Raw genomic sequence first — 12,923 nt, forward strand, 5'->3', positions numbered from 1 at the left:
TGCTGGGTTCCCAGTGCAGACAGGGGTCAGGAGGGGTTGCGGTGAGGTTCCGGATTCGGGGAGTTGAGGAGGGGTCAGTGGGCAGGGGTGCGGGGTCTGGATGGGGTAGGGAGTGGGTCGGGGTCCTAGGACAGGAGTCTGAGGGCGGGTCGTGATCCGAGTGGGGTCTCGGTCGGGGTCCACAAGGGATTCTAGGGTGTAGCAGGGGTCGGAGAGGGGTCCACGGGCAGTATCCGGGGTCTGAGTGAGGTCGGGGATGGGTCCGGGGGCGGAGTCCGGGGTCCAGGCATGGTTGGTGAGGGTCCTAGGTCGGGGGTCCAGGATGGGGGAGGCCGAGGAGAGGTCAGCAGGCAGGGGTCCGGGGGCTCGGCGGGGTGGTAGTGGGGGGTCCGGGGGCAGGAGTTCGGGGTCCGGTTGGCGTCAGAGTGGGGTCCTGGGTCGAAGTCCAAGAGGGGTCTAGGGGTGTGGGTGGGGTCGGGGAGGAGTACCTAGATGGGTCCAGGGGGTTCCGGGCGGGGTCTGGGAAACTTAGAGGGTCTAGGCGGGGTCGGGCAGGGGAGTTCCGGGGTCGGGGCCGGGGTTGGGGAGGGGTCCCTAGGGTGGGTTCCGGAGTCAGGGTGGGGTTGGGTCAGGGTCAGAGAGGGGTCCTGGGCAGGGTTCCGGAGTGTGGGTGCGGTTGGGGAGAGGTCCCTAAGGTGGGTTCCGGGGTCGGGGCGGGGTCCCTAGGGTGGGTTCTGGGGTCGGGGCGGGGTTGCGGGGTCGGGGAGGGGTCCGGGAGGGGTCCTCGGGCGGGTTTCTGGGGGATTAGGGTGGAGTGTGGTCGGAGCAGGGTCTGGGCGGGGTCCCGGGCAGGGTTCCGTTCCCGGGTCGCGGTGGGGGCGGGGTGTGTGGGCAGGGTCCGTGGGGAGGGGGTCGGGGCGGGGCTCCGCGGTCGGGGAGGGGTCCCTGGTGGGGTTCCGGGGTCGGAGCAGGGTCGGGGCGGGGTTCCGCGGTCGGGGAGGGGTCCCGGGTGGGGTTCCGGGGTCGGAGCAGGGTCTGGGCGGGGTCTGGGCGGGGTTCCGAGCGGGGTTCCGTTCCCGGGTCGCGGTGGGGGCGGGGTGTGTGGGCAGGGTCCGTGGGGAGGGGGTCGGGGCGGGGCTCCGCGGTCGGGGAGGGGTTCCGAGCGGGGTTCCGGGGTCGGAGCAGGGTCTGGGCGGGGTCTGGGCGGGGTCGGGGCGGGGTTCCGTTCCCGGGTCGCGGTGGAGGCGGGGTGTGTGGGCAGGGTCCGTGGGGAGGGAGGGGTCGGGGCGGGGCCCCGGGGCCAGGGAGGGGCTCCGGGCGGGGTTCCGGGGTCGGGGAGGGGTCCTCGGGCGGGTTTGTGGGGGATTGGGGCGGAGTGGGGGTCGGGGCGGGGTCCCGGGGCGGGTTCCGGGTATCGGGGCGGCGCCGGGGCGGGGTCCGGGGTGGGTTCCGGGCGCGGGGCGGGGATCGGGGCGGGGATCGGGGCGGGGATCGGGGCGGGGATCGGGGCGGGCCGGGGCGGGGTCCCGGGTGGGTTCCGGGCGCGGGGCGGGCGCGGAGGGCGGGCCGCGCGGGCGCGTTTCCGCCGGCCGGTGTGGCTCCGGGTCCCGGGGGCGGGCGGGCGGGCGGGTGTCGGCGGCGGCGGCGGCGGCGGCGGCGGGCGGCGCGGAGGCGGCGTCCGGGCAGCCATGTCGCCTTTGTCTGCGGCGCGGGCGGCCGTGCGGGTGTACGCGGCGGGCGCGGCGGTGGTGCTGGCGCAGCTGGTGCGGCGCTGCGTCGGGGGCTTCGCGGAGCCAGGTCAGCGGGGCGCGGGCGCGCGGGCGGCGGGTGGTGCTGCTGGCGGGGCCGGCGGGGCGGGGGCGGGGGCGGCGGGGCCGGGGGGGGGGGCGCTCCTAGCTCGTGGGGGCGGGGGCGGGGGCGCTCCCAGCTCGGCGGGCCTGTTGGGGGGCGAGCGCACCCTGGCTGCTCGCCGCGCGCCCCCTCCCGGGCCCCGGCCGGGCCCGCGCGCCCCCCTCCGTCCCCCTCGCGCCGTCCCTCCCCCGACCTGGGGCCCGGGCGCGCGGCCGGGGCGCCCCCGTGTGCCCCGTTCCCCTGCGCCCGCGGGGAGCGGCCTTCCCGGAAGGCCTGGCCGTGGCCCCGGCGCCCTGGTGCTCGCGGGAGCTGCGGCTGCGGGGCCGGCTCGGTGCGCGGCGCGCGGGCGAGCGGGTGCGGAGCGGCCCGAGCCGGGGAGCCCCGGGGAGCCCCCTGCGAGCCCCCTGCGAGCCGGCGGGGACGCGCGCCCTGCGCTCCGCTCGCCCGGGCGCCGCGCTGCACCCCCGAGCCCCGGGGTCGCGGAAGCCGCAGCCTAAATGCCGGGGGATCCTCGGGCGACGCACAAGTATCTTGCAAACAAAGTATCCGCTGCGGCCTGGAGCGGCGCTACATTGTAGCTACGGGCGCTTCGCCCGGGCCTGGGGGCACCCCGAGGGGCGCACCGCGACCCTCCTGGGCCGAGCGCACGCACCCCGCGCCTCGCTGCCAACTACGCTGGGCGCTTCAACAGCGCTGCTCCCAGCGGCCCACGGCGCTCCACGCTCCCTTTTCTTTCTTTTTCCATAAATACTGCAAGATTCTGTAAGTGCCTTTTTTTCTGCCTTACGGTTTTCCACTTTTTAAACATCTTATTTATGCATGAGAGAGACACAGAGAGAGGCAGAGACTCAGGCAGAGGGAGAAGCAGGCTCCCTGCGGGGAGCCCGATGCGGGACTCGATCCCGGGGCTCCTTCCTCGCCCTGCAGACGCTCAACCGCTGAGCCACCCAGGCGTCCCTTCCTAATGACTTCCTTAATCCCGTTCCCTTTCCTCTGGATTTCGTCATGGTAAGGAGTCAGCACCCGATGCTTACAACACCCAAGATTGTGCTCACGCACTGTGCACACGGGGGGTGATCCTCCTGCACAACAGTGGGCTTCTCCTAGCGAAGGTTTGGGGGTCCTCAAAAGTGATAAGCAGATGCTGCAGGGTGTGTGTCTCTGGGAAGTGGGTGCCCCCGGCCCCCGTGTTGTTTGAGCATCGGCTGCACTTGTGAATTCCTTCCTGTCTCTACCCACTGATGTGGGGCAGCGCACGGGGATCCCGGTGGGCCACGCTTTGCAGAACCTCAGCCCTGAGCCGCAGGAAGGTGTTTGTCCGTGAACCCCACCCTCCCAATCCTCCACCCCGGGGGAGAGGAATCTTGGTTTTACAGGACCTACGCTTTTACCTGTCTGATACCCTGCAATTCATTGCGGTTTTTGTTTCTTTTGACGTATTTACCCGCGTTAGAGCGCAACACAGGGCGAGGAAGGAGGCAGCAGGTATCCCGGAGGCCGGGGATCGACAAGGGAACGCGTGCGCCTTTCCAATCCGCTTGTGAACCGGGAGGCACGGGGGAAAGCCACTCCAAACTGTAGAGCGCCGTTCCTTACGTGTACCCGTGCGATTTCCCTTGGACACGGGCTTGTCACCCGCCTAGGAGCCCGTTCGGGGCACGCCGCGAAAGACGGGGCGAATCTGGGAGTGCGATTCAGAGTTGCGGGGTTGTCACTGCACCAGGACACCAAAACGGGCTTGTTTGGCAAACTTCTTTATGGCGTGTCTACGTGGATGGCTTCTTCCTTTGTTCTTTCTAGTTCTTGATTAAAAATAATCGTGAAAACATTAGAATTCTCATGAAATCACGTGGCAGCCAGAGGAATCCTTGTGTGTGTGCCCAAAGACAATCCTTATAGATATAAAGATGAATTTTTCCTTGTTGGTGCTACGCGAGCCTCGGCCTGTCTGTGGGGTTAGAAACGGTTTTAGATTCTGGTAGGAGAGTGTTTCTGTCATGTGTTTCCTGGAGGCCCCGTCGCAGTCGCTGTGCCTTTTAAAGCTTTTGTGATTTGCTCCACACTGGACGGTGGCATTTGAACTTTGCCCCTGGGACCTGGGGCCTCCAGCTAAACAGTCACAAAGACCCAGTTCCCATTTCCGGTTGGAAGTAGCTGGAAGTTTTCTTTTTCTTTACTTCCTCTTTTTTTTTTTTTTTTAATTTTGCGAGCACTGACAGAAAGAGGTCTGTCTTGCACCTTTTCTAAACGGGAATACGCGTGGCACGTGCGATGACTGGTGTCACTTAGATGGTCTGAAGGAAGGGAGAGACGAGAGGTCCGCTGTCCTCGATGTGCACGTTTCCTGATTTCTTACGAGTTACCCCAAACCAGCTCATTACAGACTCAGGATTGATGGTCATGCCTTTGCAGACACGGTCTGATTCCCAGAACCTCTGTGTTCTGGAGACGGTATCCAGGCGGCCCTCGCAGACAGGTGCGTCCACTCACCGTAGCTTAGAATACGTGATTTAATTACCGCATCCGACATCCTGAGGTCGCCCGAAAAACTCAACCCGTGGGTGAGATCCTGCCGCAAGTTGTTGTTCTCTTGGGAGCGATACGTCTCGATGTATCAGAGCGTTTTGAAAAGGAGAGAAAGTCTCTTTGATGGGTTCTCGAGCGCAGTTCCCACATTGTACACATTTTTTATATGTTCCGCTGGAAGTAGGCGGGCATCCGGGTATGGAAAGTATGGTACCCGGGTGTGGTATACCTGCGGAGGCCGCATCCACCCCAAACCGTGTCAACCAGCCCGCGGACCGAGCTGTTTGGGAAGGCCTCCTGGTTTCCAGACGACAGGATTTTAAGACGCCTGTCCAGAGAAAGTGAATTCTTGTTGCTTCTGTGGACACGGTGGCTCCAGGCACATGAAACCCTGGGAGATCCCAGCTTCGTGATTTAGGGTTCCTTTCGCTTCAAAAAACAAAACAAAACAAAAAAAGGAGGATCCCAAACACTGTTAGTTTATGTAACTTTTACCTGCTAGAAATGAAACCAGAAATGTAAGACCTAGTTAAGAATATATTAAGAATCGCAGTGACAAGCCAGCTGCCTGTAAGTAGCAGTGACACGGTGCTTCGGGTGCAGAATAACGACGTCCTCCAAGACGGAGGGCAGGCTAGTGATCGCGGCGTCCCCGCCCCCGTGTTGCCTGTTAGCAGGCGTCTCGAGCTCCGGGATGCGGGGAAGGCGGCGAGTTCTCTGTGCTGTTGCTTGCACCTCCCCTGGGATGCACTGTGTGGGTGGCTGTGTGGGAAGAAATCTGGCTGTTCTTGCTGGAAAAGGCAGGACTGCGCAGGATCCTGGGGGGGGGGGGAGACGGTCCCCCAGGGGTGCCTGGACCGCCTGCCTGCATGAGCTGTGAGAGTCTATCTTGAAGAAGCCTTTGCTGGCGACTGTGACCGAAGCCATGGTGGGCCGAGCGGTACGGATGGTGGCGGAAGGCGCCTTATGCAGCCTTACAGGGGCTCCTCTGCTCATCGCCTCCTTTCCTGGGGGGCCCCGGAGATTGAGACGTAACTGTTTGCACCCGAGGAGAGGAAACCCAATTGGAAGGCCCAGCGGGGGCGCCTCCATGAGAACCCGCTTGGCTGGGGATTCCTTGTGCTTGGTGCGCAGTGCTTAGCTGGGGTTTCGTGACATGGTTTGGTTAAGTTGATGATACTTATCAGAAGCAGGATAATAGGGCCGTAGGAAGACCTGATACGGGTAGATGGTGTCGCCGGAGTAGGATGTACCGGCCCCTACTCCACACCCAGGGCGAGGCGCCGTGGGTTCCTCCCGCGGTTCCTCCCGACTGGGCCGCAGAGCGTGCAGCCTGGGGGTTCTTCTGTCCAGCCCAGGTTCCACAAAGCCCCATTCATCAGACCTGTTGTGACATCTTCCTGGAAGGCCTCAAGCAGGCCGGGGTGGCAGGGTGTGGCTGTCCCCGGGGACGTGGAGGGTGCGGGGGCATTTTGGGCAAGACGTTGATGCTCAGTACCTTTTATGAGTTTTACCCTTGTCCTAGGACTGCCCTGGATCCGCCTTACCCTAAGTCCCAATGGCTTAAAATGGGAGAACTTCATCCTTTCCAGAAAGTCATCTTCTCCCAGTTCTGGAGAGCGGAGTCTGAGACCCACATTGCTGTGTGAGGCTCCAGGGGACGTTCCTTCCCACTTCTTTCAGCTTCTGGGGGCGGGGAGGGGGGGGCGCTCCTGGCTTGTGGCCCGCGTCCGTCCCACGATCTTGTAATTTCTCGTTTAATCACATCTGGGTCCTGTTTTGAATAAGGTTCGGTTCACAGGTTCTGGGAGTACCTGAATTCTGCTGGGTGGGGGGGGGCACCATGCAATCCCCTGGAGACGTCGGCATTTCGCTCTGAACAGATTCCCAACGCTCGGAAAAATGCCTGGTCGGTGCAGGCTGTTCTCTAACCGCCCACCCCCTCCCAGGGTTAAAAAGTTACAGACTTAACAGACACCTTTGAACAGAACCCAGCTGCCGATTTGGGTGTCTCTGCCCTGTCTGGCGGCTCTAAGGGACCCGACATGGGGGCATCAGGGACAACAGGACCCCCCTACCCCGCCGTCCGCCCGGGGGGGCCGGCTCCTTGGTTGTCAGAGCCTCCCTTCCGAGAGCCTGGTGATGCCGGAACCCGTGCACGGCAAATACATATTTGTGCACGCACGTGTGGTTGCCCACGCTGGGCATTTTGAGAAGCTCCGGGGATCAAGATGTCCATTCCTGCCCCGCTAACGTTACCGATGACGGATGTGCCAAAGATAAAAGGAGAACATGCCATGTTCAAAAAGGCGTCGTTTCAAAACATTAAAATTCGGAAAAAAAAAAAAAAAAAACCAAACCCAAAAACGTTGCAGTGCCTCTTAGCCAACCCAAAGACTGCTCTGTCCAAATTAAAATCTTGCTTTTTGCTTCCTGGATACCCCTGCCTGCCGAACCTCGGGCGCTTTGCAAAAGCCACGCGCACCCGGAAAGGCGGCCCCGTCTGTGGCCCGCGGCTTGGAGACAGAGCTGCCTCGGCGTGGCGTGCGCTCGCTCTTCGCAGGGCAGCCCCCGTGCCTGGGTCCCTTCTCACGCTGTGTTTGTCTTGCTGCTTCTCAGCAGGTGCGCAGGAATGAGTGGAGGCCCCGCAGGCGGGCCGCGGCGGAGAAGCCATGGAGGCGAAAGGCCTGGACCCGTCCCAGACAGACCTCAAGTTAGTGGCTCACCCGCGCGCCAAGAGCAAAGTGTGGAAGTACTTTGGCTTCGACACGAACGCGGAGGGATGCATCCTGCAGTGGAAGAAGATCTACTGTCGCATCTGCATGGCCCAGATCGCCTACTCGGGCAACACCTCCAACCTCTCCTACCACCTGGAGAAGAATCACCCCGACGAGTTCTGTGAGTTCGTCAAGAGCAACACGGAGCAGATGCGTGAGGCCTTTGCCACCGCCTTCTCCAAGCTGAAGCCCGAGGCCTCGCAGCTGACCCCGCCGGACTCGCTCGCCACCAAAGCCGGCCACGGCCACGAGAGCAAGCGGCAGCAGGAGCTCACGGCCGCCGTCATCGGGCTCATCTGCGAGGGCCTGTACCCCGCGTCCATCGTGGACGAGCCGACGTTTAAGGTGCTGCTGAAGACCGCCGACCCCAGGTACGAGATGCCCAGCAGGAAGTACCTGTGCAGCAAGGCCATCCCCGAGAAGTACGGCGCCGTCCGCGAGGCCGTCCTCAAGGAGCTCGGCGACGCGTCCTGGTGCGGCATCTCCACCGACATGTGGAGGAGCGACAACCAGAACCGTGCCTATGTCACGCTGGCCGCGCACTTCCTGGGCGGCGGGGCCCCCGGCTGCCTGTCCGTGGGGTCCCGCTGCCTGAAGACGTTCGAGGTCCCGGAGGACAACACCGCGGAGTCCATCACCAGGGTCCTGTACGAGGCCTTCATCGAATGGGGCATCAGCGCCAAGGTGTTCGGGGCCACCACGGACTGCGGCAAGGACATCGTGAAGGCGTGCTCCCTGCTGGACATCTCGGTGCAGATGCCCTGCCTGGGGCACACGTTCAACGCCGGCATCCAGCAGGCCCTGCAGCTGCCCAAGCTGGCCGGGCTGCTCGCCCGCTGCCGCAAGCTGGTGGAGTACTTCCAGCAGTCCACGGTGGCCATGTACATGCTCTACGAGAAGCAGAAGCAGCAGAACATGGCGCACTGCATGCTGGTGAGCAACCGCGTGGCCTGGTGGGGCAGCACGCTGGCCATGCTGCAGCGCCTCAAGGAGCAGCAGTTTGTCATCGCCGGCGTGCTGGTGGAGGACAGCAACAATCACCACCTCATGCTGGAGACCGCCGAGTGGGCCACCATCGAGGGGCTGGTGGACCTGCTGCAGCCGTTCAAGCAGGTGGCGGAGATGCTGTCCGCCTCCAAGTACCCCACCATCAGCATGGTGAAGCCGCTGCTGCACATGCTGCTCAACACCACCCTCAACATCAAGGAGACGGACTGCAAGGAGGTGAGCATGGCCAAGGAGGTGATCGCCAAGGAGCTGTCCAAGACCTACCAGGAGACCCCGGAGATTGACATGTTCCTGAACGTGGCCACCTTCCTGGACCCCCGCTACAAGCGCCTGCCCTTCCTGTCCGCCTTCGAGCGGCAGCAGGTGGAGAACAGGGTGGTGGAGGAGGCCAAGGGCCTGCTGGACAAGGTCAAGGATGGCGGCTACCGGCCGGCGGCCACTGCCGAGGACAAGATGTACGCGCTGCCCGAGGAGCCGCCCGTGAAGAAGCTGGTGCTGGCGTCCACGCCGCCGCCCACCAGCGTCATCAACAGCATGCTGGCCGAGATCTTCTGCCAGACGGGGGGCGTGGAGGACCAGGAGGAGTGGCACGCACAGGTGGTCGAGGAGCTTAGCAACTTCAAGTCCCAGAAGGTGCTGGGTCTCAACGAGGACCCGCTCAAGTGGTGGTCCGACCGCCTGGCGCTCTTCCCCGTGCTGCCCAAGGTCTTACAGAAGTACTGGTGCGTGGCGGCCACCCGCGTCTTCCCCGAGCGGCTCTTCGGCTCCTCCGCCAACGTGGTCAGCGCCAAGAGGAACCGGCTGGCCCCGGCGCACGTGGACGAGCAGATCTTCCTGTACGAGAATGCGCGCACCGGGGCCGAGGCCGAGCCGGAGGACGAGGACGAGGGCGAGTGGGGCCTGGACCATGAGCAGGTGTTCCCCCTTGGGGATGCTGTGCACGCTGGCTTCTTCGGCATCAGGGACAGCGGCTTTGTGTAGCTGCCGGTGGGTGGACAGGTGGTCACCACGGCGCTGGCCGCTCCGCTGTAAATACCAAGCGCGCGGGGGTGGCCGTGCTGGCGGGAAAAACGTGGGCTACGCACCTTTCCTCTGAGAGCCCCCTCACATCCCAGCCAAAGCGTAGGGATGCGCTGGGAAGGTTCCAGAAGCCCCTTTATGCACCTGCTGGCTGCCGGTTGCAGATGATAGCTCCCAGAGCAGTGCAGCCAGGAGGGAGGGACAGTGCAGGGAGGGACGGAGGGAGGGAGGCCCCTTCGCTTCCCAGATAAGGAATTCCACCCCCCAGGACCAGGTCCTGTTCTCCGCGGGAGGGCTAGCTGTAAACCCAGCTGGGAAAATTAAAAAAAAAAAAAAAAAAAACTCCCACGTCCTTCCAGCCCAGAGGCTGTCAGCAGGCCTTTGCACACCTGTCGCACTCGTGCGCTCCCGTTTACTGTCCAGTCCAGGTGGGTGCGGCTGGGGGACACTGTCTGCAGCCCACGTGCCCCGCGAGGAAGACACAGCAGCTTCAGGTTTGGTGCAAAGCGTGAAAAGGGAACACGGGGCGAAGCCGTGCCAAAAACGAGCAGGAGAAAGGCGTGGGGCGCGCCTCGTCTTCCGCCCTGGCCCTCGCTGCCATTCGCTCTGTGCATGTGGTCCCGCGAGCCCGAGGCACCTGGGTCCTGAGCGTGCTCATGTGTCCCCGGAGCTTCGGAGGGTCCTCCCTTTCCCCAGGACGAGAGTGGAGACCCTCCTGCCCGCCCTCGGAAACCCTGGTTTTCAAAATTACCAGGGACCGGAATGTGCCCAGGGTGATTGCACTTCTCCCTTGGGGGGCAGGGTGGGGGGGTCGAGGGACTCTTGCATTGTGTCTTTTTAACTCTGTGCTGCGAGGGCCGCTGATTTATTTTTTTTAAAACATGGACAACGGGACGCTTTTGCCTTGATGACTACATCCAGGAACCTGGAGCCGCTGGGCACGACGCGTGCGGGCAGCACCTGCGGGCATCCCGGACATTGAGGGAGGCGGATGCCGCCGTGTCCTGCGGAGGTGACCCCCCGCGGGGCCCCTACCAGGAACGAGACTTGGGTCCCGACGACACCGACTGGGTAGGAGGTTTCCTCACGGGATGTGCTTTTTTGTTGTTTTTTTGTTTTGTTCTGTTTCCTATTTAACGCTTTCGAATTTGACTCTTGTTCAATAAACCCGAGAAGCCAGCGGGCTCCTACTTATTTGTGTGATGTGTGTTCATTGGGATGGAAGCCCTCCAGGCGCACGGAGGCTGTCGTGGCTTCCCTGAAAGACGTTCTAGGCCGCGAGGAGAGTCCCTGCCCGGGACGAAGGGTACGTATGGCCCCTTCTGGAGACCTGCGCACCCCTAAACGCAGCGGAATAAAGCCGCCCCTTGGTGACGTGCCGGCCGGGAGCAGGCCTCTCGCGGTTTCCTTCACTGGCTGGTCTTCGCAGGCCAGTGGTCTTGGAAGCCAGGGCCTCTCGGAGCGGTGAGCAGACACCTGTGGGGAGGGGAGGACCTGGTGCTGGTGCCACGGGGACGCAGGCGACGCGCGGGGGTTCCCCGGGGAGTGTGTGTACGGCCGTGTCACGGTGACGCAGCTGGTGCGTGGGATTCCCCGGGAACATGTGAGTGCCCGTGCCATGGTGACGCAGCTGATGCGCGGGGTTCCCCGTGGAGCGCGTGTACCCGTGTGTCACAGTGACGCAGCTGGTGTGTGGGGTTCCCCGTGGAGCGCGTGTACTCCCGTGTCACGGTGACGCAGCCCGTGGGCGGGGTTCCCTGGAGAACACGTGAGCACTCGTGCCATGGTGACACGGTGATGCGTGAGGGTCCTCGTGTAGCATGTGTATGCCCATGTGGTGACAAAGCCGGTGCGTGGGGTTCCCCGAGAACACGTGAGCGCCCATGCCATGGTGACGCAGCCCGTGGGCAGGGTTCCCTGGAGAACACGTGAGTGCCTGTGCCATGGTGACGCAGGTGATGCGTGGGGTTCCCCGTGGAGCGCGCATACGCCCGTGTCACATGATGTAGCCAGTGTGTGGGGTTCCCCGAGAACACGTGAGCGCCCATGCCATGGTGACGCAGCCTGTGCGCGGGGTTCCCTGGAGAACACGTGAGCGCTCGTGTCAGGCGGCGCAGCCAGTAGGCAGGGTTCCCCGGGGAACACGTGACCACTCACGTCACGGTGACGCAACACCAGTGCGGGGTTCTCGAGAACACGTATGCGCTGGAGCCACGGTGGCGCAACCAGTGGGCGGGGTTCCCCAGAGAACACGTGAGTATCCACGTCATGGTGACGCAGGTGATGTGCTGGGTTCCCTGGAGCATGTGTGCGCGGGAGCCATGGTGAGGCAGCCGGTGGGCAGGGTTCCCCAGAGAACACGTGAGTATCCACGTCATGGTGACGCAGGTGATGTGCGGGTTCCCTGGAGCACGTGTGCGCTGGAGCCACGGTGACGCAGCCCATGCACGGGGTTCCCCATGGTGGAGCATGTGTGCACCTCTGTCAGGTGACGCAGCCGGTGGGAGGGGTTCCCCGGAGAACACGTAACCGCCTGTGTCACGGTGACGCAGTCCCAGTGCGGGGTTCCCTAGAGAACACGTATGTGCTGGAGCCACGTATGTGATGCAGCCCGAGTGTGGAGGTCCCTGGAGAACCCGTGAGCACAGGGGTCAGGGTGACGCAGCCGATGCGCACGGGCCGACCTGTGGGGTTCCCCGTGGAGCACGTGTGGGCCGTGGCATGGTGATGCAGGTGATGCGTGGCGTTCCCTGTGGAGCGCGTGTGCGCCCATGTCATGGTGACGCAGCCGCTGTGTGGGGTTCCCCAAGAACACGTGAGCGCCTGTGGCATGGTGACAGGTGATGCCTGGGGTCCCCTGTGGAGCGCGTGTGCGCCGGAGCCATGGTAACATAGCTGGTGGGCGGGGTTCCCCGGAGGACACGTGAGCGCCCGCCTCAGGGTGACGCAGGTGATGTGCAGGGTTTCCTGGAGCACGTGTGCGCCGGATCCGTAACGCAGCCCGTGGGCGGGGTTCCCCAGAGAACACGTGAGTCCCCGCGTCAGGGGTCAGGGTGACGCAGCCGATGCGCACGGGGTGACCCGTGGGGTTCCCGTGGAGCACGTGCAGGCCGTGCCACGGTGAGGCGGCTGGTGCGCAGGGTTCCCTGGACAGCACATGTGCGCCCTTGCCTGGTGCACACCTGTGCATGCGCTTCCCTGGGCACACGGACCCCGGCCTGCACGCATCCCCGTGCTCACACTCTGCTTCTACGCACAAGTGTGCGTCTTTGGCTGTTACGCTCACATCTGACTCTAAAGCCCTAAGTCTGAGCTGCGGTTGATTTCATTATATCTATTTTCTGGACAGAAGGGTTATCCAGGGGGTGCTCTCCCGGTCGGTTCTGGGGCGCCATGGATGCGGATCCCGCTCAGTGCGGTTCTATGTGGGAGCCGCTCGCAGGAGCCAGCGCTGTAGCGGGACACGCTGTCCCCGACCAAGGAAGTACCTGTGTCCTCGTGGAGCACGCGGTCCCCGAGGCCATCGTCCCACTGGGCTGTGGCCCTGCACGTGTGACGGACGCAGCGTGGGCGCACAGGACACTTGGAGGCTCCCATCTGCCCTGCGGTCTTGCATGAGCCCTGCGGTCGCCGCTTCAGCCGTGTGCACATGGGGAACCCTTGTAGGGACACCCACAGCATCCTTTAGGCGCGCACGCCCTGGCTGCCTTCCCGACCTTGACGGCGGCTCCTTCCTTGTGC

At 63.6% G+C, this 12,923-nt stretch overlaps 2 protein-coding genes across 2 annotated transcripts in view; both read left to right on the top strand.

Annotated features, from left to right (window-relative positions):
• Window positions 1–1,656: 1,656 nt before the first annotated feature.
• LOC140628138 (E3 SUMO-protein ligase ZBED1) lies at window positions 1,657–10,372 on the top strand. Its single transcript, XM_072817146.1, has 2 exons — window positions 1,657–1,797; window positions 6,997–10,372. Exon 2 carries the CDS (start codon window positions 7,050–7,052, stop codon window positions 9,141–9,143), a length of 2,094 nt encoding a protein of 697 aa, XP_072673247.1. The 5' UTR covers window positions 1,657–1,797; window positions 6,997–7,049; the 3' UTR covers window positions 9,144–10,372.
• LOC140628139 (polyprenol dehydrogenase-like) overlaps window positions 1,664–12,923 on the top strand; it is a 138,458-nt gene continuing 127,198 nt past the window's right edge. The window contains exon 1 of the mRNA XM_072817147.1: window positions 1,664–1,797. Coding sequence (XP_072673248.1) covers window positions 1,689–1,797 — 109 coding nt within the window. The 5' untranslated portion in view covers window positions 1,664–1,688. The remainder of the gene's footprint in view (window positions 1,798–12,923) is intronic.

The sequence above is a fragment of the Canis lupus genome, chromosome X (genome assembly GCF_048164855.1).
Source record: "Canis lupus baileyi chromosome X, mCanLup2.hap1, whole genome shotgun sequence".
Classification (NCBI taxonomy): Eukaryota; Metazoa; Chordata; class Mammalia; order Carnivora; family Canidae; genus Canis; species Canis lupus.

Excerpts from the sequence above, each read along its gene's own strand:
- LOC140628138 (XM_072817146.1), top strand. The coding sequence starts at position 7,050 with ATGGAGGCGAAAGGCCTGGACCCGTCCCAGACAGACCTCAAGTTAGTG.